This window comes from Barbus barbus, assembly GCF_936440315.1.
Source record: "Barbus barbus genome assembly, chromosome: 49".
NCBI classification, from domain to species: domain Eukaryota; kingdom Metazoa; phylum Chordata; class Actinopteri; order Cypriniformes; family Cyprinidae; genus Barbus; species Barbus barbus.
Window position 1 is genome coordinate 2,953,956 of NC_136727.1, and position 23,756 is coordinate 2,977,711.

The 23,756-nt window shown below is 36.5% G+C and overlaps 2 protein-coding genes across 4 annotated transcripts; one reads left to right on the top strand and one right to left on the bottom strand.

The window, feature by feature from the left end:
- Positions 1-486: 486 nt before the first annotated feature.
- On the bottom strand, positions 487-16,706 carry LOC306867673 (zinc finger RNA-binding protein-like). 2 transcript variants are annotated; one of them, XM_079413484.1, is made up of 19 exons: positions 16,627-16,706; positions 15,492-15,738; positions 15,292-15,406; positions 13,465-13,680; positions 13,042-13,379; positions 10,351-10,533; positions 9,996-10,215; positions 9,213-9,361; positions 8,875-8,994; positions 8,349-8,494; positions 7,445-7,571; positions 7,157-7,353; positions 6,916-7,084; positions 4,853-4,994; positions 3,197-3,270; positions 1,934-2,029; positions 1,737-1,848; positions 878-975; positions 487-800 (listed from the first exon to the last, which is right to left on the bottom strand). In XM_079413484.1, exons 1-19 carry the CDS (start codon positions 16,689-16,691, stop codon positions 627-629), a joined length of 2,988 nt encoding a protein of 995 aa, XP_079269610.1. In that variant the 5' UTR covers positions 16,692-16,706; the 3' UTR covers positions 487-626. The 2 variants fall into 2 exon arrangements, with proteins under 2 accessions (XP_079269610.1, XP_079269609.1); XM_079413483.1 differs by having other exon boundaries at positions 7,445-7,574; positions 16,627-16,703.
- A 58-nt stretch (positions 16,707-16,764) lies between these two features.
- On the top strand, positions 16,765-23,698 carry LOC306867683 (caytaxin-like). 2 transcript variants are annotated; one of them, XM_079413503.1, is made up of 13 exons: positions 16,765-17,043; positions 17,627-17,758; positions 17,872-17,980; positions 18,795-18,888; positions 20,127-20,185; positions 20,273-20,509; positions 21,721-21,897; positions 21,984-22,086; positions 22,214-22,345; positions 22,422-22,508; positions 22,655-22,753; positions 22,842-22,877; positions 22,989-23,698. In XM_079413503.1, the coding sequence occupies exons 4-13, from the start codon at positions 18,812-18,814 to the stop codon at positions 23,065-23,067; spliced, it is 1,086 nt and encodes a 361-aa protein (XP_079269629.1). In that variant the 5' UTR covers positions 16,765-17,043; positions 17,627-17,758; positions 17,872-17,980; positions 18,795-18,811; the 3' UTR covers positions 23,068-23,698. The 2 variants fall into 2 exon arrangements, with proteins under 2 accessions (XP_079269629.1, XP_079269630.1); XM_079413504.1 differs by lacking the exons at positions 16,765-17,043; positions 17,627-17,758; positions 17,872-17,980; positions 18,795-18,888 and adding an exon at positions 19,304-19,508.
- The last annotated feature ends 58 nt before the right edge of the window (positions 23,699-23,756 follow it).

The following is a 23,756-nucleotide window of genomic DNA, read 5'->3' on the forward strand; positions in this document are numbered from 1 at the left end:
AACATCTGTTTATATCTTCAGTGTCACTAAATAACCTTCATTTAATTAGAAATATTTCTTATGAATTTTATGTTGTAATGTTAATTTTACAAAATAACAAAACATTTATTTCCATGTTAAAATGGCTGAAAAATAAAAACGTCATTGTGGACTCAGTTATGGGCCCCACTGTGTTTAAAAAAAAAAAAATTAAAAAAGAGTGTATGTGTGTGTGTGTGTGTGTGTGTGCGCGCGTGTGTATGATGTAAACATAAAAAAGACTGGCCTGTGTCTGGATAATTAAAGCTTTTAATTAAGTGCCATTAATATGTCAAAGTGCCTAATAGAGCTAATGTGACGTTCAGTAACTTTATATTATATTTTGATCGCTGATGGGTAGCGACATTCGGTCATCATCTGATGCGCTGAAAACGAGACGTGAACTGCTGCATTTTAGAAGCATTTTGGCCTATTTTCAGCTCAGATGTAATAGAAAGACATTGCATCATAAAAGGGGAACAACGACATTCTTTCCATCTCTTGTTCTTTTGAAAAACGGAACCATCAAGTGTTGTATATTTTTCCGCTTCGAGTGATATTTATACATTTCTAAAGACATAATAGCTTGCGAAGGTTATGCAGACGTCTCAAGGGTCCTGAGAGTCGTCTTTCTTATCCTTCTTGCCGTCTGCTTCTCCCTCGCCGGTGTCACTGCCGTCACGTCGTCTCTTGCGGTTTCGGGCTCCCGCCTTTGAGACCGGCAGTGAGCCCATGCCGAGGACTTTATGGATCTGACGGAAAGCCAGCAGTCGCAGTGCGTGCTGAAAAAACAAAGACATGTCGCTTTCAGAATAGCATGCATCACGCAAATGGAAATGTTGGAAACCTAGTTTAGTACCTGAGCACTGGCGGTCACGTCCTCCCGAGCTTGTTTCGACATGCTTCCCAAAGCATCTGTTTGACCTTTCTCACACGGGTCAAGAAGACCTGGACCACCTGAGGGGTGGACAGACATTTAATGACCGACTTAAATCTAAATATAAGTGTAAATGGGTAAGAAATGTGTAGCAAAAGATGCATTTGTGATGCATGCTATTAGTAGGAAGGCAACTACTGTGTCTCACCCCGTTTTGTTGTTAACTAAACTATTACAAATCATTTTTGTTAATTGAAATAAAGCAAAATATAAACACTATAAACTATTAAAGTTTAAATTAAATATTAAAAATATATATGAACATTTCTCATTTTTAAGTGTTTAAGCTAAAGTACTAAAATTGCTTATTAAAAAACTGTTTTATTAATTGCAATAAAGCTGAAATAAAGTATAACCTAAATATTAGATGAAAAACGTAAACAAACAAAAAAACGAAGTCATGCAAAAATGAGAAATGTTGCTTTGGAAACTAAGTAAACCAAAATAAGTTCAAGCTAAAGTATTAAAATGAGAAAAACTTAAATATAAAAATATAGCAAAACAAAAACTAATAGAAAAATCACAAAATAACTGCATCTCATCTCAGTTATGTTATTAACTAAAACTATTATTAAAAATATTTTTTTGTTAATAGAAATAAAAGCTTAAATATAAATATAAAAAAGATGAAAAATATAAACTTAGCTCAACTAGAAACGTGGCCTTGCCAACTAACGCTAAGTTGAAGTACTAAATTTAATAAAACTGAAATAAAAATCTAAATAGAAGCATTTAGAAAAACTGATAAAAATCATAAAATAACAAACAACACTGGTCCTACCTGGCAGGAGAATCCCGGTGGAGATGCATTCGAGGACCCTCCGCAGAGCTTCTCCTGGACTGAGTGGACCGGACGCGCTGCTAATGGCTTTTTCCACAAGCAGCTCCATGGCCTTTGTGAATGAAAACGCAACGTTACTTAATGCGACCATTAATAGCTCAAGCTAAAATCACCGTTAGCAAGGAAAGCCAACTGACCCAGTCGGGCATCTTGCCCCAGGTAGGTACGCGCTGACACAGATCCCGCAGAACCCGAATAATGATGACGCAAGACTGAAGACCGTTTGCCCGAGCCTGTGGACAAAACTCGTTAATATGCAACAATAACAGCAGCCCTTTAGTTAATAACACAAAGGCAAATGCTAACTGAAAATGCTAATGCTTCTAAAATTAATCAATGGTTGAGTCCAAGACCAGAAATATGGTCCAAGTATGCAAACACTCGGCCAATGTATGCAAGTGCACAGTTCAACTGTACGCGTTTAACTACAAAATATTTAGGTCGTTAGCTAGCTAACATGCTAACCAGTTGACAACAAACTTAACTGACTTGCTCTGCGATATTCTTTTAAAGTTCTTCATAAAGAAAAAATGGATCATAGAAAGTTTATGCTAATGTCGATTATAGCGCAATACTGAAAATAAGGTGCATTAGCGACTAATTGCGTTCTGACAAATTTATTAATGTAGCTATGCTGGAAGCCGAACTTGTGTTGATAGAAGCAATACGTACTTGCATAGATGTTTCAGGGGTAGGCGAATATCAGTAGCAGTTAGCTACATGTAGCTTTCCCAATAGTGAATTTTTTATAGTCAATTTAGTGCTTAATTATGCTTCTGAAAAGTTTTATTTATTTTTTATATTATGTCGTAACTACGTTATAATAGACGATAGTTAATACACACGACTGAAGACCATTAGCCTAAGCCTGAGGACAAAACTCAATACGCAACAATCATAGCTGAAATTTAATTAATACAAATTGTAAATGCTAATACTAAAATGCTACTAAAATTACACAATTCTGAGCAAAACCAGAAACATACTCGAATGAAGTAAAATTGCATTGATAGAAGCGATTCATACTTGCGTAGACTATATTTCAGGTTTAGGTTAAAGTCAGTAGCATGCTAGTAGCTACACATAGCTTTCCCATTAGCGATTCTTTTAACGATCAAGTCCTAAATTTGCAATATTTAGTAATATTTTTTTTATTATAACTTGCAGAGTAGCTATTACTTAGTTTGTTTAACGTTATGGACTTTAACGTAACCGTTATAATTTAATCACGTAACTACGTTCAACTAGGAGTAGCTTGTAACGTAGCAAAATATAATTTCAAAAGGACCTTCTCCGACACTTTTCACAAGGTTACAGATTACGTGTCTAATGCCCTTAATTATTAAATACAACTCAAGCCTATCCTAAATTAGTAATCATAAACTATTTTATTTCTTTACCTGAAACCATTTAGCATGTCGCAGAGCCGCTAAATACTCAAGGCACTTGGTCCTGCTGAGAACATCCGGAGACGCTGCAAGGACACATGTAGGAAATTGTATTTAATGATTTAGCAATGGCAAGATCTTGCTGATATAACATTATTGTTAATTAAATGACAAAGTATTTTTTAGGGGATTTTGTGGCACTAGGCTGTGTTAATGTGATCATTACAACACACGTCAAAACAAAGTGACAACACCGATATTTCACATGACGGGGGGTTTTCCGCACGTCCAGGTTCCTAAAAAAACTGTTGTAATGTTATGCAAAAGATGTAGATGGAAAATGTTATTGCTTGGGTCTGTTAATGCATGATTAACAAACCCAAACAGGACAAGTGTGGAGAACCAATTTTTGGTTGTTTGAAAGAAACTGAATTGAGAATATCATTATTAACCAAATAAAACAACAATGACCTCAGGTTACAAGTCGGAATTTCAGAGGCTTTTGAGGTCACTGTTCAAAAACTTCAGGATGGGAGGATAAAATTGTTTTAGGCCACTTGATGGATGATAAAATCCATATTCTCCAATGTCCTAATCAATAAAAATGTAGTTTAGGTTTCATCTTATTTACTGCTATCATAACCATGTAATCTATTGTGAAACTATTCATACATTGTCAGTCCCAAAATACTGCAGTGGCCGCGTACTTTGATTATCTACAGGAGTGACAAACATATTTTTCAACTGAATTCTAGTTTGTTTTTACCAAGTCATTTTTTTTAAATCAAGCAAATTTTGTCGTTACAAGCAAATTGACAATTTGCATCGCGTGCACAAAATAAACAAGTTGTGAATGCAGTGACAATTAACAAATTAACCTAATTAATAATTACAAGTGGCAGTTTAATGAGCATAAACAAAACTTACTATAAAATAGTAAGAAATACTGTATTTTACTAAATACTGTATTTTAATAAACAATAATGTAATAAAATATATGAAATTTAAAAATTTACAATTAATCATTCAAATAAAAATGTATAAATAAATAGCTACTAACAATAACATAAGCCACTGTTTTTGATGAAAAATAGCCAACATGAAGCATATTAATTGATAAAAACTGTTTCTTAACATGAAAACATCAAGAATCACTAGGGATGCACCAAAGTTTCGGCCGCCGAAATGTTCATTTCGATGCATCCCTAAGAAATCACAAATTTTGCGTGATGTAGAATTGACACTTTTCCGTACACACTCAAAAATAAATGCGATTGTCACTCCCCAAACTTCACATTGTTCACTGCCACTTGTGTGTATAAATAACTTGGCCTGAAAAAGGTCAAAGATAAAAATCTCTCTCATCCTGAAGTGCCCATGTATCTTACAACACAACTTGTACAATATTGTGCCACAGTGGTAAAGAAAGGTCAGAGATCCTGTTTTTGATTCCTTAAAACGCTTTCAGGAAGCAATGCAAAACCGAACGAGGGCAAATAATGGACTGAACCGAAAGGAAAAAAGAAAATGAAGGAGGGGAAGGGGGGCAGAAATGAACAGGAAAGCCAATTTACTAATGGAAAATTCAATTCTATGGAAATATCCGTATTTTTGGTGAACCAAGGGAACAGATATAGTGCTGCTGAGGGAAAGCACGGGTTCTCTAACCTTTCTCCATGTTGGGGTCTTCGCGCATCACTGGCGAGGTAAGAGAGATGGTGACCTGCATTTTTGGTTCCTTGCTTGAAAAAATGACGATGTTGGCTTCCTCAGGGTGTACCTGCACCTCATACTGATCTTCAGAAAAGGTCTGCCGGTTAAAAGGACACTTTGCATTACTACAGAGGAGACGGCAGGGGTCAATACAGGGGCCTTAATTTGTCCCTTTTAATCCCATTGGAAATTGCCACACTCAAAGTCTTGGCTGCATAATGCAGGGGTTACTGGGATATAATGCGTATGGGAATGAAGTAGAAGCCCCAGTCTCTCTCTGTAGGTGTCGTAACCAGGCAGTGGAACTAAAGATCAGTTAAAGATACACGGACCACAAGAGCAGCAGAAGGAGCAAAGACAAAAACTCATTCATTTGCAGTTATTTTGAATTATATATGGGTGGATCACACAATAAACCACCAGAAGCATGTCTGAGTCATGTTTCTTCCCAAAAGCCCAGGGGGGCGGGGGGGATGCTCATTTTCCTGACACAATTAGTCATTACCACAATGCACAACCATGTCAATCTCATTACTGTAATGTGAAAAAAAAGAATCTGTATGTTACTGATTACATCAAGTAAATAACCATATTTTTAAGATTATAAAGATTTGGCATTATTTTCATGACATTTAGCACATTTTCCCCCATGCATTGAGTCATTACCGCAATGCACAACAATATTAAATTCATTACTGTAATGTGAAAAAATACTAATTAAATTGTAAGAAGTATTCATATATTATGGTAGTATTGTACCGAATTAATTTAATGGTGATTTTAATACAGATTTTTTTTTGTATGTTACGGTAATGAGTTTGTTGCTGCATTATAGTAAAGACAATTTTAAACAAATATATTAAATTATAAAAATATTTTCTGTATAATTTTCTGCATGTTACAGTAATGAGGTTTTGTGCTGCATTAATGACATTTTAGGCAATATGTTTAATTGACAAAAACTATTTCCTTTATGATTTTCTGTATGTTATGGTGATGATATGTTTGCTGCATCACAGCAAAGACAATTTAGGAAATATGTTAATGAATAAAAAAAATCTATTTTCTGTATAATTTGTTGCATGTAATGAAATGTTTAATTGTCATTAATATAATTGACTGATTTTTTGTATGTTACGGCAATGATTTTTTTCTGCATTATAGTAAAGACAATTTAGGAAATGTTAAATTGTAATAAAAATTATAATTTTCTTTATAATTTTCCACAAATTATGGTAATGAGGTTTTGTGCTGCATTAATGACATTTCAGGAAACGTTTAACTCATGAAAATAACTTAGAAAATACTGTATGTCAAACTGTGATAAATAATTTTTTACATAACTTTCAGCATGTTACAGTATTTCTTTGAAAACAACTAAATTTTCATTAAATTGATTTTCTGTATGCTATGCTTTTTTGCAGCAGCAGCATTAAAGTAATGACATTTTAGAAAATGTTTATTTGTCAACGATAAAAAAAATTAATGGGCATAAACAATACTCTTCATTTGCTTTATACAAAATATGATACATTTTACTTTTAAGTATTTTGAACAAATGTAAATATTTTACATTTAAATGCTTTACTTCTAAAAAGTAAAAAAAAATAAAAAAATTAAAAATATATATATATATATATATATATATATATATATATATATATATATATATATATATATATATATATATATATATATATATATATATATATATTTTTTTTTTTTTTTTTATTCAGGTGTAAAATATGACCTGGCCATTTCTTACAGAGACTCCAAGACATGACAGCCAAGCTTTATTTTAAGAAATTGCTAAATGTTAGCCAAACACCCAGCTACATGTTGCTATATATAAGCTTAACACCTGAGATTGTGTGATTTCGCACATAGGCGCTCACAGCCAAGAACAAAGTGAAACAGGTGATAAAACCAGAAGTGCACAGATATGAGCATAAACGGGTCATAAGTCAATAATGTTTTTTAAGCAGCATAGCAACTTCACAAAAAAAAGACAAGCTTACCCCTAGTTGCTTGGGCAGTTGCTCCGCAATGGTTTTCAATAGAGAGGCGGTGGGTTTCTTGGCCGCTAACAGGATGAGCTGGACGTTGCGGTCGCCGCGCAGGAGGAGACCTTTAGCAAGGATTCCCACACGCATGACTCCTTTGAGAACACGAGCCTGAGACTCCGACCTGTCCAAGAGGAAGCAGGTAAATCTACTATTCGATAGCATAAACACAAAGCTAGCTGGCAAGAGTCCTCACTGTTTGTCTGTCGCGTCGCTGGCGTCGTCCGCAGCACACGCCTCCTTCTCCAGCAGCGAATCAGACACCAGTTTGAGAGCGCGCTCAGAATGCGACACGATTTGCTGGACGGCCTGAAGCTCCTCCTCCACGGGGTAGATGGCCGAGTGTTTGGCCATGATGTGGCGGTCATCGGGCGAATCGGGCCGTCGCGCGGGCTAAAGATAAATGGGAGAATTGTTACTTTACAATTTGATAAAAACTAGCATCTGATCAGTTTGTGTCTGAAATGTCATTTTGTGTTCTTACCAATAGGGGCGGCACAGGCATGCTGGGCCGGCCCATGAGAGGGGGCGGGGCCATTCTGTGTCTCATCTCCACCCAGTATAACTGCTCCTCCTCCATCCTCTGCCAGTACATGTCCTCCTCGTACCTCCTGCTGGACAACACATGCAAATGTGAATATAAAATGTTCCAAATCACGTCATCGTAACCAACACACTCCACATTCAGTGTAAACAATGATGTGAGAATTATTATTTACAGCATTTGAAAAATATGCACTCCATTTTTTAAAGAGTGCCAGACTGTAATCATATGAAAAATGTTTTTGTGTGAGTAAATGTGAAAATTATGATTTCCCTGAATATAAAAAATTATGATTTTTTACTCAGTGACTTAAACCATGTTTGATGTATAGCATTTGACGATATTTTGCACAAAATTACTCAAAAAAAAAAATGTTTAGACAAACACTGATAAAATAATTAACTCTACATTTAGTGCAAAAAATGGTGTGAAATTTATTATATATTTACTATACTTGTAATTATAATATATATATAGAATTTTATCATATGAAAACTGTTATATATAATTTATGATTTGAAAATTACATTTTGTATTACATTTTCAAAAATGTACACAAATTATCACATTTAATTTTTATATGGTAAATGTTGTATACTTTAAAATTTTGTAATGTGAAAATTTACACGAATTATTATATATAATATTTGCAAAAAGTACAGAAAATTATAGAATGTGTGATTTTATGTACACATTCGTTAAAAGTTGTGAAAATATCACATTTTCACAGAGTTCAGTATATTTATCATGTTATGCATTTTAACTTGCAGTGAAAAGGCCTTGTGAAATGTGCAATAAACTCTGGATGTTAAAAAGGTTGAATGGTGTGAAAGCAGATGAAGACCTCATTTCCATGTGCCAGCGCTGTTCGTCCTCTTGCTGTCTCTTCAGCACAGATTTCTGCTTCTGCTTTCGCAGTTTGACTTCCAGAAGCTTCCGTGCTCGATTACTGGGCTTGATCTCCACAGGAAGGTCTGGGTTCACTTTTTTCTACAAAACAAGAAAATATTGGTCAAATATTGGATTTAGAGTCTTCATTATCTGTTTTATAATGACTGTCTTGTGTTTTGAACTGAAGTGTCTCAAGGTTAAGTTTTTGCACTCATTTTTAGATTTATAAATCATTTATGTACAATGTAAAAATAAATAAATAAAAGCCAAGAAAAATTTGAAAATCTAATTATATGAAGCAATTTTCATTGGGCAAGTATTTAAATTACTTTTTCAATAACAGACAGACTCTTGTTTATTAAATAAATTGTTGCATTTAATAATTATTAATATAAAAAAATATATATCTGAAAAACGCATGAAAGGTAGACAAATATAAAGTGGTTCATAGTGGCACATAAGAACATACAAAGATGTACCTTGTACTGCAGACGGTGTCTCCGTCCCTTCAGATGCATGTCTTTAGCATTGGGATCGTTGAAACTGCATTCACACAGTTTACAGTGAAAGCGAATCACCTTACCGTCGTCATTTCGAACCTGAGAAGGAAAAAGCACTATTCAGAGACTTAAAACCCTCAGGAGAATGACATATACCCAATTATAAATATCACATATTTGCTAAAAGCAATATTTTCGATTCAGACTGATTCACTAATAAATGATTCGTTAATCAATTTGACTGATTCGTTGACAAAAAGACAGATTCACTCATTTTGTTCAAGATTTACTCAAATATTTTGACTGAATGGCCTCACCTCTTCGACATAATCGTGTCCCACAGGCTGAATGTCTCCTTGAGCTGCAGTACCGTCACCATCCTCATCGTCGCTCAAAGTGTCCGTCTTCACTACGGACGGTTTCGCCTCCTCCGTCTTTACCGGAGCTGGTGTGGATGTTCTGCTGCCTGGAGAGAAAAGGATATTGGGAAATTTACTCTATTTCTTGTTTCTGTTTGTAATGTAACCATGCTACCAAAATGATGCTGCACGATCTAAATTTATCAGTTCATAACCTGCTGAACAACATTATCTGGAAGGAATATCACAACTATACTGAGCAAGACTTCCGTGTTGATGTCTGAAAGACACATTGCGTCAACTGCAGTGTGTATGAGGAGACTTTTCTTCTGCAAGGCAGGATGTAAATCATCTATTCCCGTCATATGGGTTTTGTGATTAATGCACTAAAGAGGAAATATAATCTATTTCTGTGATCAGTGTGAACACTGATTGTGTAAGCGCTGGTGAAATTAAGATAAGGTGAAATAACACGCAGAAGACAACTATAATCATTCGTAATATTGTTTTGAAAATGGATTATTATTTCAGATTAGTACTTCAAATGATTTACACAGACATTTGTTCCGCTCACATTGTACGAAAAAGGCCCTAAATCATTATGCAAAGTGTTGCAACTACAAATAAATTTACATAATCTCCAGTGTAAACATCGCACGTGCAAACAAATCAGTATTCCGAATGATTTACAGAGACGTTCGTTATGCTCATTTAATGAAAAGGCCCTGTAAGGTCACTTACCGATAATGGCAACTTTAGCAGTGGCAGGTTTTTTCGCAGGAGATGCCACGGGTTTGGAAAGTGCCGCCGCTGGCATCTTCTGCGCAATCGATGTAGGGGCGGGAGTGATTGTCGCAGCCGTCTTGCTAGTAGTCATCGTCACGGCAGCAGGGGCAGAGCTCACCAAAACGGGCTCAGTGGAAGGGATGGGTTTGCCAAGTTTGGTGTGCAACTTCACCACCTGAGGAAAAGTTCGATAGCAGGTGCATTTCAATGAAAAGATTCAAAAACACAAACAAATCTGCAAAACCAAAACAGGACAAGAAGCTCAAGAGCACTGAAATGGCCAAATGAGGCATCATGACATTTAACAAACCTTCTGGTGCTTAGATCCCCTGATGTGTGCGGCGTATGCATCGGCACCGGTGCACGAGACGTCGCACAATTCACAGTGCAGCTGCGTCTGGACACCGCGAGGTCCGTTGGTCACCTGACTGCCGCTCTTCTGAGCCGCCTCTTTCTTCTTGTGCTTCTGTCCTTCCAGATGTTCTCGATATGTCTGCAGGACATATGAAGAAATACATAAATATGGGAAACTTTAGGGCAAGAAACTACTAGCAAAAACATTGTTATTTTTAAATGCACAGGTGAGTATTGAGATTTTGGACTATTTAAAAAAAAAAAAAAAAAAAAAAAAAAAAACTTTAGTTTAGTAGAACAAATTTTACAGTTTTATTTCCAACTAAATTCTAAAGATTTTCACTCAGAGGTTTGTTCATATATCATTCACCTGGTTTTATACATTTTATTTCTACAAGCATAGTGGCATTTAACTTATTTCTTGCTCTTAACAGCATTTTCTGATTTATAGAGTGAGAAAAAGCTATATCCTGAATTCTTTAGGTAAAAACATTTGACTTATGTCAACAAAAATAAACAATTTTGAACCTGGCTTTACAGATTTCTTCTGTGGACATGCATGAAGATCAGTTTAATTAGAGAATGCATAACTTGCATATTTAGATTTAAACATGAAATAAATTTTTATTTTTAAAACTTGTAACATTTTGCAATTCTTAACAAACTGCCACAAAAAAACTTTGACTAAAACTAGGGTCATCTCCAGTGGATTGATTGAGTGGATAAAAATGCAAAGTTTTCTAAAATGCTATGTTTAAATATGCAAGTAAGGTGTTATCTAATTAAACATGCACCAACTTGCATACATTTCCAAATAAAATACTGTCAGCAGCAAGAAAACAAAGTTAAATTTCACAATGTTTTAGGAATAAAATATTGCATAAACCTAGGCAGCAATGTGGAGGAAAATTACTTTTAAAAGTAATGGATTACAACATTTAATTACTCCATAAAATGTAACTAATTACATTACTTTTGGTCATCTTTGATGGGCTTGTTTAACAAATATACCATAAGCTATATTTTTATGGGCCCACTTTATATTAGGTGGCATTAACTACTATGTACTATGTGTAAATTAATCATTTGATACAATGCACTTATTGTGTACATAAATGTTTTTACATTGTACCTACATTTTTTTTTTAAATACTTGCATGTAATTACCTCTGTAATTAATTTCTGTAATTACTTTTATAACTATACTGTTGACCCATCCCTTACACCTTAACCCGCCACCAAACCAATCTTCATAATACAGATGGAAATAAAACGGTAAAAAAAAAAAAAGCTTACAGTAAGTGCTACTGTAGTAGAGGGAAAAAAAATCATTTTGAGAAATCTGCCTTTAAAATATTAATCGAAATTGAAGTCTACAGACGAAAACAGATAAAAATAGATTGTAACAATAAACTGACACAAAAGCAACAATTCAACTTTCATAGGCTGATGTTGTGTGGATTAGTTTGAAGCCATCTAAATATGTATTATGGACCACTGTAAATGGTATACAGTGAGCACCATTCACTTGCATTAATTGGGAGAAAATTTTTGGATTGTTTGCCTCCAAAACCTTAAAGAAATAGTTCACCCAAAAATGAAATTTACCCCATAATTTACTCACCCTTGAGGCATCCTAGGTGTATATGACTTTCTTCTTTCAGACGAATCCATTCGGAGCTATATTTAAAAACATCCTGGCTCTTCCAATCTTTATAATGGCAGTGAATGGGTGTTATTTTTCAGTAGTCAAAAAGAAGCCCAATAAAGTGCATCCATCCATAATAAAAAGTGCCTCACATGGCTTCGGGAGGGTGAATAAAGGCCTCCTGTAGCGAATCGATGCTTTTTTGTAAAAAAAAAAATCTTATATAAAATTATATAAACACTAAACAGTAATCTCTAACTTCCGCTAACTGTTGAACGAACGCGCGTTCACAATAGAACACAGTTCCGGCAGATGACGTAGGACAAAGGCGTAGCGTAAGTGCCAGTGAGAATATGCTCTCACAAGAACCAACGTTTGTTTACAGGAGCAAAGGAAGCAGTTTCCTTACATTCGCAAAGGAAAAACAGTCTCCTCTTGGCTTATATCAAAATCCTCATTTTGTACATCATTAGTGACCGGTGTTTTGTTTTGCTCTCTCTCCTCTGCGCTTCCGCCTTCGTCACTTCTCACCGGAGTTTGCACTACGACGACGTGCTACGTCATCCGCCCGCAACGGTGTTCTATTGTACAACAGTTAGCAGAAGATTACCGTTTATATCATTTTAAATATGGATACTTTTCTTACAAAAATGCATCAGGAGGCTTTTATTCACCCACCGGAGCCGTGTGAGGCTTCTTTTGGACTATTGAAAAATAACACCCATTCACTGCCATTATAACGCTTGGAAGAACCAGGACATTTTTAAATATAACTCCGAATGGATTCGTCTGAAAGAAGAAAGTCACATACACCTAGGGTGGCTTGTGGGTGAGTAAATCATGGGGTAATTTTAATTTTTTGGGTGAACTAACCCTTTAAGTTCTCTTCGGCTGAAGAATAAAAGACCTATGCATTTTGGATGCCCTGAGGGTGAGTAAATAATCAGGAAAATTGAATTTGTGGGTGAAAATGAATGTGGATTTCATGCAAACATTCACCTGTGGACCGGCACAGCTTATCTTGCAGATATCGCAATAGTGCAGCTGTGGCTGTTTGGGCGGCCCTTTGGGCTTTTGGATCTTGCTCTGGTGGAAAACAGGTTTCTTGTATGTGTTGACGGAATGGCTGGTGATCGTGCCACTTCCAGTGCTGCTCCAGGAGGAGTTGGCGAGCTGTTTTGGAGGTTGTTGCGTCTGCTGCGGTGGCGGTGGAGGCTGTTGCGGCTGCTGGAGAGGTGGTGGAGGCTGCGCCTGCTGGGGCGCCAGCTGTGCTGGCTGGAAGTACGATGGCATGGATGTGTAACCGCTAGACTCATAGCTGGAATAGCTGAGACCGGCTGAAGCAACAAAGAAAGAGATACCGTTAGACAATATGCCGGTGGCTATTTGTGGCGTATAAATCTGAATCGGACGTGGCTGTACCGGAGTAGGACGTAGCAGCTGTGGAGTTGAAGGAAGAACTGGGGGTGTAAGTGCATATGGGGGCTGGAGTTTGCTGTACGCTGGTTGATGTAGGGTAGATGGTGTAGCTAGAGGACACAGAGCTCACAGCGGGAGGGGGTTTCAGAGCTGCGACCTGTCTTTGAACAGGCGGCTGACTGTACACTGTGCTTGTGGGGGTGTACCCAGTTTTCAGCCCTGAAAAAGCAAAGATGTTCTCATTTAAACCTAAATATTGAATATTATGATATTTGATTGCTCTTAAATAGCTTAGATGGGCTTGTTATTTCTTAGAGCATTCAAAATGTTTAATGCAAGATGTAAAATACACATGGTTTCTCACCAAAATAAATATTTAATTAGGGCTGCACGATAAATCGCATGTTATTGTCATGTGCAGCTCGTCAGTAAAGCTGGTTCTGTGATTAGTAGTAAATCTCCATCAAGTGCTTTCAAATGGAGAGGCATTTAATACACAGCGCCGTAGATCCCTGACAAGCAACACAATATCACGTTCATAATCAAAGATGAATCACCTTGTAGCTTGTAAGTGAACTATGGCTCTGTGTATTAAATGCCGCTACATATGAAAGCACGTCATGGAGATTTACTACTAATCACAGAACCGGCTTTACTGACGAGCTGCACGTGACAATAACATGGGATTTATCATGCAGCCCTATATTTAATTATTTTCATTTATATGCACCAATATAACAATACAAACAACACTAATTATATACTAATAGTATTTTGAATTAGCTTTTATTTTGAATAACTTTTTATATTTTCAATTTTATGTGCTTTTGTCATTTTTATTAGTGTTTTTTTTTTCAGTTTTAGCCATTGTAATACATCACCTTATTTATACTTATTTTATTTCTATTAGTTGCAAAGGCCATATTTGCTAATATTTTAAGAGGGTTTTTAGTAACTATTTGTATTTTGTTTCAGCTTCATTTCAATTATCAAAAACTGTTTTAGTTAACAAAAACTATATACACCGATTAAAACTCTGATTAAAAAAAATGCAACACCAGATACTTTTTATTTAGAATTTTAATTTAAACAGTTTGATTCATTTAAACATGTATGTGTTTTGTATTTTTCTTTAGAAAACTTTATGGTCAAAAAGTGCATTAAAATCATTGCAAGTGTCACAATACTGGTTAAATGTATAATTACAATAATTTCACTAATATTCTTACAAAAATAAAAATGAAATAAATATTACATCAAACATGAATGTAATAAAATGTAAATATAATAACAAATATTACATTAAAATATTAAACTAATGCAAACTATTCAGCAAGTCTGAAAATCGTTATGGATATTGAAATTTATTTTTAAAATTACTTAGTATTTCTGAATGGGAATGTGCAGACCAGAGTTGAATCTGCATCACCCGCATGAGTGCCAAAGCTCAACATGTCTGCTGGAAAAAAACTGGAAACACATTTAACTTACAGGGATTGTTCACCCAAAAATGACAATTCTGTCATGGTTTCCTCACAAAAGATGCTACTTTGTAAAATGTTGATAACCAAACGGTTTCTGGTCCCTAATGACTTCCATAGCATCTTTTTCCACACTGTATTAGTCAACAGGGATCATCAACTGTTTGATTACCCACATTTTTCAAAGTAACTTTTATTTTCATCAGAAGAAAGAAACGTATACAAGTTTGGAACAACTTGAGGATGAGTAAATGACAATTTTTGGGTAAACCAAACACAAACGGTCATCTTAAATCCTTTTACATACAGCACTTGGCCATTATTACTGTTAAAGAGGAATCGGACTCACCTGTCTGGAAGTAGGCCTCAGTCGCTGTTCGCTGCGCAGGTGCGATGCTCGTTTGAAAGTACTGCTTGTTCTCATAGCTGCTGACCGGCGGTGGTCGACCGTAGTTATAATTCTCCTGTATAACCAATTCAATCGGGAATAAGTAAATGAGCCAACTTGAGATGCATCATTAAAAACAATGAAGCAAAGAGAAGACTTACCGGTTCAGTCAACACCTGGTAAGTCTGAGGGGTGGTCGTCAGTTGTGGGGATGTTTCAGGCTGCCGGTAGCCGTAGTTTGGGGCGGGATGGGGCTGGTAGGTGGGGTAGGGAGTGGTCACCGCAGGACTCGCCGGTTGGGCGGTGGCGGAGGGGTACGAGGCCGTCACCGCATGGGCCACTCCGGGGGCGGGCTGGACGCTATAGCTGCCCGTGGTTGGGTGGGAATAGACAGGAGGCGGCTGGGTGCTGGATGGGAATTTCCGGATTCAGAATTAATGCGGTTTATACACCTTTCCCTTATGAAAATTAACCATGGTTTTAGTACAAATTAACCAAAAAAAACATGGTTACTATAGTTAAACCATGGTAACCATAGTTAATAGTAGTTATACAAATGTGAACCTGGACCACAAAACCAGTCTTAAGTCGCTGGGCTGTATTTGTAGCAAGAGCGAAAAATACATTGTATGGGGCAAAATTATCAAGTTTTCTTTTATGCCAAAAATCACTAGGAAATTAAGATCATGCTCCATGAAGACATGTAAATTTCCAACCGCAAAACTTAATTTTTTATTAATAAATCAATAGTTCATTTAGACAGCTTTAAAGGCAATTTTCTCAATATTTATATTGTTTTGCACCCAAATGTTGTTTATCCTATCCCAGCTATCCTAAGCTTATTTACTCAGCTTTCAGATGATGCATAAATCTCAATTTCGAAAAATTTGCCAAAAAAACATGGTTACTACAATAAAACCATGGATAATTTTGGTAAGGGTTACAAGTGTGCAAAATACAATGGTAATAGTATTTACTTTAAAGAATAGGCTATCAAAATATAGAGCTTTTGTAAGCATATGTTCAATGGTAAAGTCACAGAATTATGTGGTAAAAGCATACCACATGTTTACCATGGTATAAACATGGCACTCCGAGTCCATAATGTATGGCAGCACCGCGGTATTTATATTAGCACACGCATATTTCACACGTTCACCATATAATAATAATAACATGCAAGCATCAATAAACACATAAACAACAGCAGCTTGTGCACTGTCCGTCAGCATCTCGTTTAAATGCATGTCGTGGCAATGCTGCTGCATTCATGCATGTGTTTTGTTTGTTTTGTACCTGTACTGCGGGCCGGCGGCGGCAGCTGCATGTGTGAATCCATAATAATTACTGGCCGCCATCATAGAAACTCCAGCAGCAGCAACGGAGGCGGCGTCTCCGGCGATCACGTGACCGACACGTGTCCCTGACGTCAACGGTCACCTTTGCGCCGCTGCCCCCCGCGGAGCCTTAAATAACACCGCTGAGGTGGATTATTTATATTATACACCTATAAATAGTTACATAGGTTTAAACAGTGGCGGAGCTCTGAAATGATGAGGTGAAATAAGTTAGCATTTTTAGATCCATGTCTTTGTAAACGATGTTCAGCTGTTACTTGTCACTTTTTTCGTAACTTTGCACTCAAATGCTCGGTAAACGCTAACAGAAATCATAAAGTTGATTAAAAACCGGCTCAAAGACCTCCCAGTACAGGTACAAAACAAACACGTGCACATGAATATGCTTAGTTACTTTTTCTTAAATATATACATGTATGTGTATTTATATAATAAATATACACAGTACACACACACATATATATATATATAAATATCACAAAAACTTTTATTTTGGATGCGATTAATCGCGATTAATCGTTTGTCAGCACTAAATATATATATTATATATTTATGATGAATATATATATTTAGTGCTGACAAACGATTAATCGTGTCTTTCTGTCACATCCAAATTAAACCTGAAATTACCTGAACTAAAACAAAAGTTCTTGTATGTTCGTTGACAGTTCTAATACATATACAAATATATATATATATATATATATATATATATATATATATTCATACACACACACAAACTGAAAATTAAACATATAATAATATAACAGTCAAGTTAATAAACAATAAAATCTGCCCATCACATCCAAAATAAACGCCCATTAGTTTCATCCACTCAGAATGAGCATGTACATTAAGATGTGGTGTACATTAGCGCCACCTGTGGGTTGAGAGGGTTAAAGGGTTAAAGTAGGATTTCAAAGGCTCTGTTGTTCCAGTGCTCAGAGGATGTGGAAGTGCCTAAATAACAGATGCTCAATTCATCCTGAGCCTGGACCACCAGCATTCAGCATTCAGCAGGAGAAGCAATATGACAAAGCATCATTGATACTCCTAAAGCATCCTTACTGGTAATGCTTGGATTTAAATAGCAGAATATACACGCTTCTGGAAAGATGATGGACTGAATTCAGTTTCAAATTGCCTGTCTGTGACCTGGGAGAGTTTTTTCTTTCCCTCAAAGTGAACAGAGGAGTCTTGTGTTACTCCTGGAGCACCTGCATCAACACCTGCGTTCTGCTCTGGGTGAAGAGGAAAAATTATCACTTCACCAGGAATAATCCCATCCTTATGTAAGTAAGAGCGGCTTAATAATGTATTGCTATTATTTTAATCTATCAAAGACTGAATTTAGCTAGATCTATTGAGTTTTTCAAAGAATTTTGAAGAATCGTGAGGAAAAATAGTGGATTAGTGCTTTCAAGCCACACCACCGTGACGTTTCAATATAATATTGCATTTAATATTCATTATATAACATTTAGACTCCAAATACAGCCGCTTTATTGTAGTATCACTGAGGTACTATTCTAATTTTTATTTCATATAGATTTTAAATTCAGCTTTTAAAAGTTTTTCATATATTTTGAGTATGTTTATTCAGCTGTTATTAGTTTTAGTCAATTAAAATAAAACTAAATAAATAAAAAATGTTGCTTTGGCAACTAGTTGAAATAAAAAGAACTATTTTTCATGTTATAATTTATTTAAATAAATATTATTTTATGTAAATATAAATTTTTATTTGATCAAATTCATTCCTGTTAATATTTCTTTTATTTCAAGTAATGAAAATGTCTTTTAATTGTTTTTAGTTTCATTTTACTTTTAATTAACTAAAATAATCCAGTTAATGTCTTGTTTTAGTTTTTTTTGTTTTATATATATATATATATATATAAATTTCTTCCAATGTTCAGTCAAAAATAGTCATAATTCAAAAAGACAATTCAAAAGGGAATTATCCCCACATTAAAGCAGAGGCCACTCCAGTCAGGGATTAAAACTATTTTTCCCATTAATTCGTAGCACATTAAAAATTCCTCTGGTATGCACTGACTTTTGGTGATTCAACTTTTCAGGAGAGGATTTGACTTTGTTTTTCAGGTCCAGGTTTCTTCAGCATGGGCAGCGTTGACTTCGGTCCTCTGATGGAGATCATAGAGTCGAGAGACGAATGGCTGGACGATGATTTTCCCAGGTAACCATGCACCTTTTCTTTTATTGTTTTAGTGTCCACCATAGCCATTGATGATTTGGTTTTGAATGGTTGAACTTTGCTACATTTTCTGCCTCAAATTTAAAAATGTGTTCACATTGTGGTGTAAAATGCATCATATGCATTTGTGGGATGTATGAAACATGAAGAAGCATTAAAATGTTTATATTAGTAAATTATTCCAGTCTGAATTAAATGTAAGAAATTCCCAAAAAAAGAAAGCAAAGAGGGTTCATCAAAACAAACTTGAAGGCTACACTGGCCTTACAGATAGATACAGGCTTTAAAAAAACGGAAAAGAGCATCATTTCTTCAGCGAATCCTGAGGGAGATGCTGAACGGAGATGGGAGCAGGTGCAGCTCTCTCCTTAAATGGAAAGCGGCCACGTCATGTGACGCAGCGAGCTGCCAACAACACAAGCAGCATCACCAGGAAAATGGAGACAGGTCAGGCATAGAGGAGCAGCTCCAGCAACACACGACAGCATGATGCTTTTGAAATATTAAACAGCGTTAGGACCATGAGATTTCACGCAAGCGTAGAGTAAGAACTCGCGCAATCAGAAAGCAGCCAGAAACCTTGTATACGTCTCACGCAGCAGGTAAGCGAGAGCAGCTTTGATTGTGCATTTTTATTTTGTTTGTTTTCTAAAGCATGCTAAACTCATCCATTTTAGTCAAATTTGTGTTGATTAAAAGGGGTTTTAATGCTATAGAAATTTGATGAATCTCCACAGGGAAGCTGTTGTTGTTATAAATAACACGGTGCCAAATTTAGTCTGTGATTCCTTCATTTATTTGCATCTGTTAGTATTAATATGCAATATTATTTATGCATTTCTGTAGTGTGTTTTACTTTGCTGATGCTAATAACCGTCTTTCTCAAGGCTTCTGGTTTGTCGTTGTCGTCTAAAATGTGGATTTCATGGGGAAACAATGACAACTGCGAGTTAAATAGTCTTTTAGCACAGAAGCAGCAGCTGTGAACCCCACCGGCTCTGACAACCCCCTCTATTTATCAGCTGCGTGTGCAACGACCCCGAGGGCCTACTCGCTAATTAGCATATCACAATATGCTCTGGTCTTAAAGAAGCAGTTCACCCCAAAATTACAATTTTGTCATTTACTCACCCTCAGTTTTCTTTTCTTACACGAATCAATATTTGCACTTTCAAAAATTTGTGTCAATATTAAGTGAATTGAATAATTGTCCTCGCTAGGCCACTTCCTGCGGAGGGTGACATGGACTCTTCCTGCGCCCTGAACGAGGGGAGAACGTGTAAGTCACTTTGTTTCATATGCAAATGTTCTTCTTAAATTAGTCATTTGCATTTGTGTAATGCAAATCGTATCGTTATTGGCTCAGCTCCCCCAAACTCTCTCCTCATTGGTGGAGCCGGAGGGGGCGGAGCTCACCGGAAGCGTCGCACGCTGGTGGCCCCGGATATGAATTTGTCGTTGGACCAGAGCGAAGGGTCCTTGCTCTCCGATGACTTCCTGGATACACCTGATGATCTGGATATTAACGTGGATGATATTGAGACGCCCGATGATACGGATTCGCTGGAGTTCATTACCAACGGCAACGACCTGGAGTGGGAGGGTAAGAATATGCTGTTCTTCATGGCTCTGGAAAGAGATAGATAGAGAGCGAGAGAGATAGAGAGATAGAAAGATCAGTAGGTAGTTGGATAGATTAATAGGTAGGTAAATAAAAATATTGGTTAATAGTAGTTAGAGCGGTAGGTAGTTTGATTGATCGGTAGGTAAGTAGATAGAAAGATCAGTAGGTAGTTAGATTAGTAGGTAGATAGAAGATTAGTAAGTAGTCAGATAGATCAGTAGGTAGTTAGATTAGTAGGTAGATAGAAGATTAGTAAGTAGTCAGATAGATCAGTAGGTAGTTAGATAGCTCGGTAGGTAAATAGTTCAATTGGTAGGTAGTTAAAATGGTAGGTAGATAAATAAAAAGGTTGGTAGGTAGTTGGATAGATCATTTAGTAGTTATAGATCGGTAGGTAGTTATAGATCGGTAGGTAGTTTGATAAGTAGATGGAAAGATCAGTTGGCAGTTAGAGTAGTGGGTAGATAGATAAAAAGATTGGTAAGTAGTCAGATGTATCAGTAGGTAGTTAGATAGATCGGTAGGTAAATAGTTAGATAGATTGGTAGGTAGTTAAAATGTTAGGTAGATAAATAAAAAGGTTGGTAGGTAGTTAGATCGTTAAGTAGTTATATATCGGTTGGTAGTTTGATTGATCGGTAGGTAGTTTGATTGATCGGTAGGTAAGTAGATATAAATATCAGTAGGTAGTTAGATTAGTAGGTAGATAGATAAAAAGATTGGTAAGTAGTTAGATAGATCAGTAGGTAGTTAGACAGATAGATCGGATGGTAGTTAGATAGACCGGTAGGTAAGTAATTAGATAGATCGGTAGGTAGTTAGATTGGCAGGTGGAAAAATAAAAGGACTGGTGGGTAGTTGGATTGGTAAGAAGTTTTAGATCTCTAGGTAGTTAGATCGGTAGGTTGCTAGATAGATAGATAGATAGATAGATAGATAGATAGATAGATAGATAGATAGATAGATAGATAGATAGATAGATAGATAGATAGATAGATAGATAGATAGAAATATTGGTAGGTAGCTAGATAAATATATTGGTAGGGTTGATGGATAAATGAAAAGATCAGTAGGTTGATGGAAAAAAATATCGGTTGGTAGATACTAGATAGAAAAATCAGTAGATAGTTAGATCGGTAGGTAAGAAGTTTAGTAGCTGTATGTTCCACTTATTGATCCATGGCTTTCAGATGACACACCCGTCGCCTCGGCCAAAGCGCCCCCTGCTGACAGTGATGCTGATGGAGAAGGTGTGGACGGGACGGGTGTCAACGGCCGTTTATGGAGGACCGTTATCATTGGCGAACAGGAACATCGGATCGATATGCAGGTCATACGGCCCTATCTGCGCGTCATATCGCATGGAGGTACATCACGCTTCAGAATCAACATTTATACAGTTTATTTAATCTCTGCTGTGTCCTCAAGTCGCTTCTTCTACTTTGTTCTTTAGGCTACTATGGCGAGGGCTTGAACGCCATCATTGTGTTCACGGCGTGTTACCTTCCTGAAAGCAGCTGCCCAGATTACCATTACCTGATGGAAAACCTCTTCCTGTACGGATATTAACTTATTTGGCTTAGCAAACACAGCCAAGCCAAACTGTACAACCTTCTTGTTCTGTGATTTTTCTTATTTGGCTTCTCTTCACACGTTCACGCTGTCTTCACACCTGTTCCTCAGGTATGTGGTGAGCAGTCTGGAGATGCTGGTGGCGGAGGATTACCTGATCATATACATGAACGGAGGAACGCCTCGGAGCAAGATGCCCGGCATTAGCTGGCTCAAGAAGTGCTATCAGATGATCGACAGAAGGTATGGAAATAGTGATCGCTTTTATGCAAATGGACTTTAACAAATTGAGATAAACATCTTCAATCTTCATCCTCAGATTGAGGAAAAACCTGAAATCTCTGATCATCACTCATCCATCCTGGTTCATCCGGACAGTCATCGCAATTTCCAAACCTTTCATCAGGTAAACATATTATTCAACACAAGAACGGAAATGAGATTTGAAGTTCTTATTTAAAAGCTAAAATATTGGTAAATTAATCTTATATTGGAACTTTTTTTTTCTCAATACAAGACATGCTCATAAATCATATTTTATTTGCTCTACAGTGTGAAGTTCATGAATAAGATCCGTTATGTGCACAGTCTGGAAGAGCTGGAAAAGATTGTTCCTATGGATCATATCCAGATCCCAGAGTGTATCTTACAGTAAGAAGATTTCAAGCATATTTTACCCTTTGCTAACCAAAACTAAAATCTGATACCAATTTCTAAGATCAATTTGTCTTTTTTACAGATTTGAAGAGGAAAGAATAAACGTTAGAAAAGAAAGGTAATCACCAACCTCCTCAAAACTGGCTGATTTTACACCTATTAGATAATGCTTTCACAAACTGGAAGACCAGCAACTTCCTATTTACCCAGAATGCTCTTCTCTTTGTAGAATGGAGCAGGAACAGAAAGAGCAACAGCAACAGAATCCAGCCTCCAGGACAACAGAGATTGAAGAACCTGGACTCTGAGAGGACGAGCTTGAATGTTTTTGTTGCTGATCCTAGATCATTTGTCATATTCCCAAATTATATATTAATACACATATCAGACATCTCAAAATGGTCTTCGATCAGCAACAAAGCAGAAACTTTAAACTAAAGTTGGCGAGTGAGAAGGCCAGCTGCTCTCGCTTTCGTCCTCAAAGGCACAATTGAAAAAAAATTCAAAACCCACCAACAGATGGCTCTACGCACAGAGAAACGTCGCTGTTTGGTAGCAGAATTTAGCCTCTTTGCTGTTGTCGCTTTTTAAAATAGGCTGTTCCCTGCTCGCTGACCCTGGAGAATGTCATGTGACCTGACTTTAATAGATGGGTGTATCCGCTCAGGATTCGATTGCTGGTGCATGTCGATTTCCAAGCATCTCTGTGCTTCTCTGTGTGTATGCACCCAAATCGAATGTAAATTTCTTCCATTTTGCTGATTATGTTTGCCTGGAATCCTTTCTTGGATGTTTTAACCCCTTCCATCTTGTTTAATGACCAGCTTTTGTAAACGATAAGTGCCAGTCATCTCTGAAACATTCGCTGTACTTTTATGTTGCCTTATGTTTGCTATGAAAATGGTTCAAAATTAAACATTCTGCTATATGTATGACTACAATTTTGATTTGGTTTTGTCTCTTCTTGATCTTTATATCCAGTAATTAGGTGTAATCT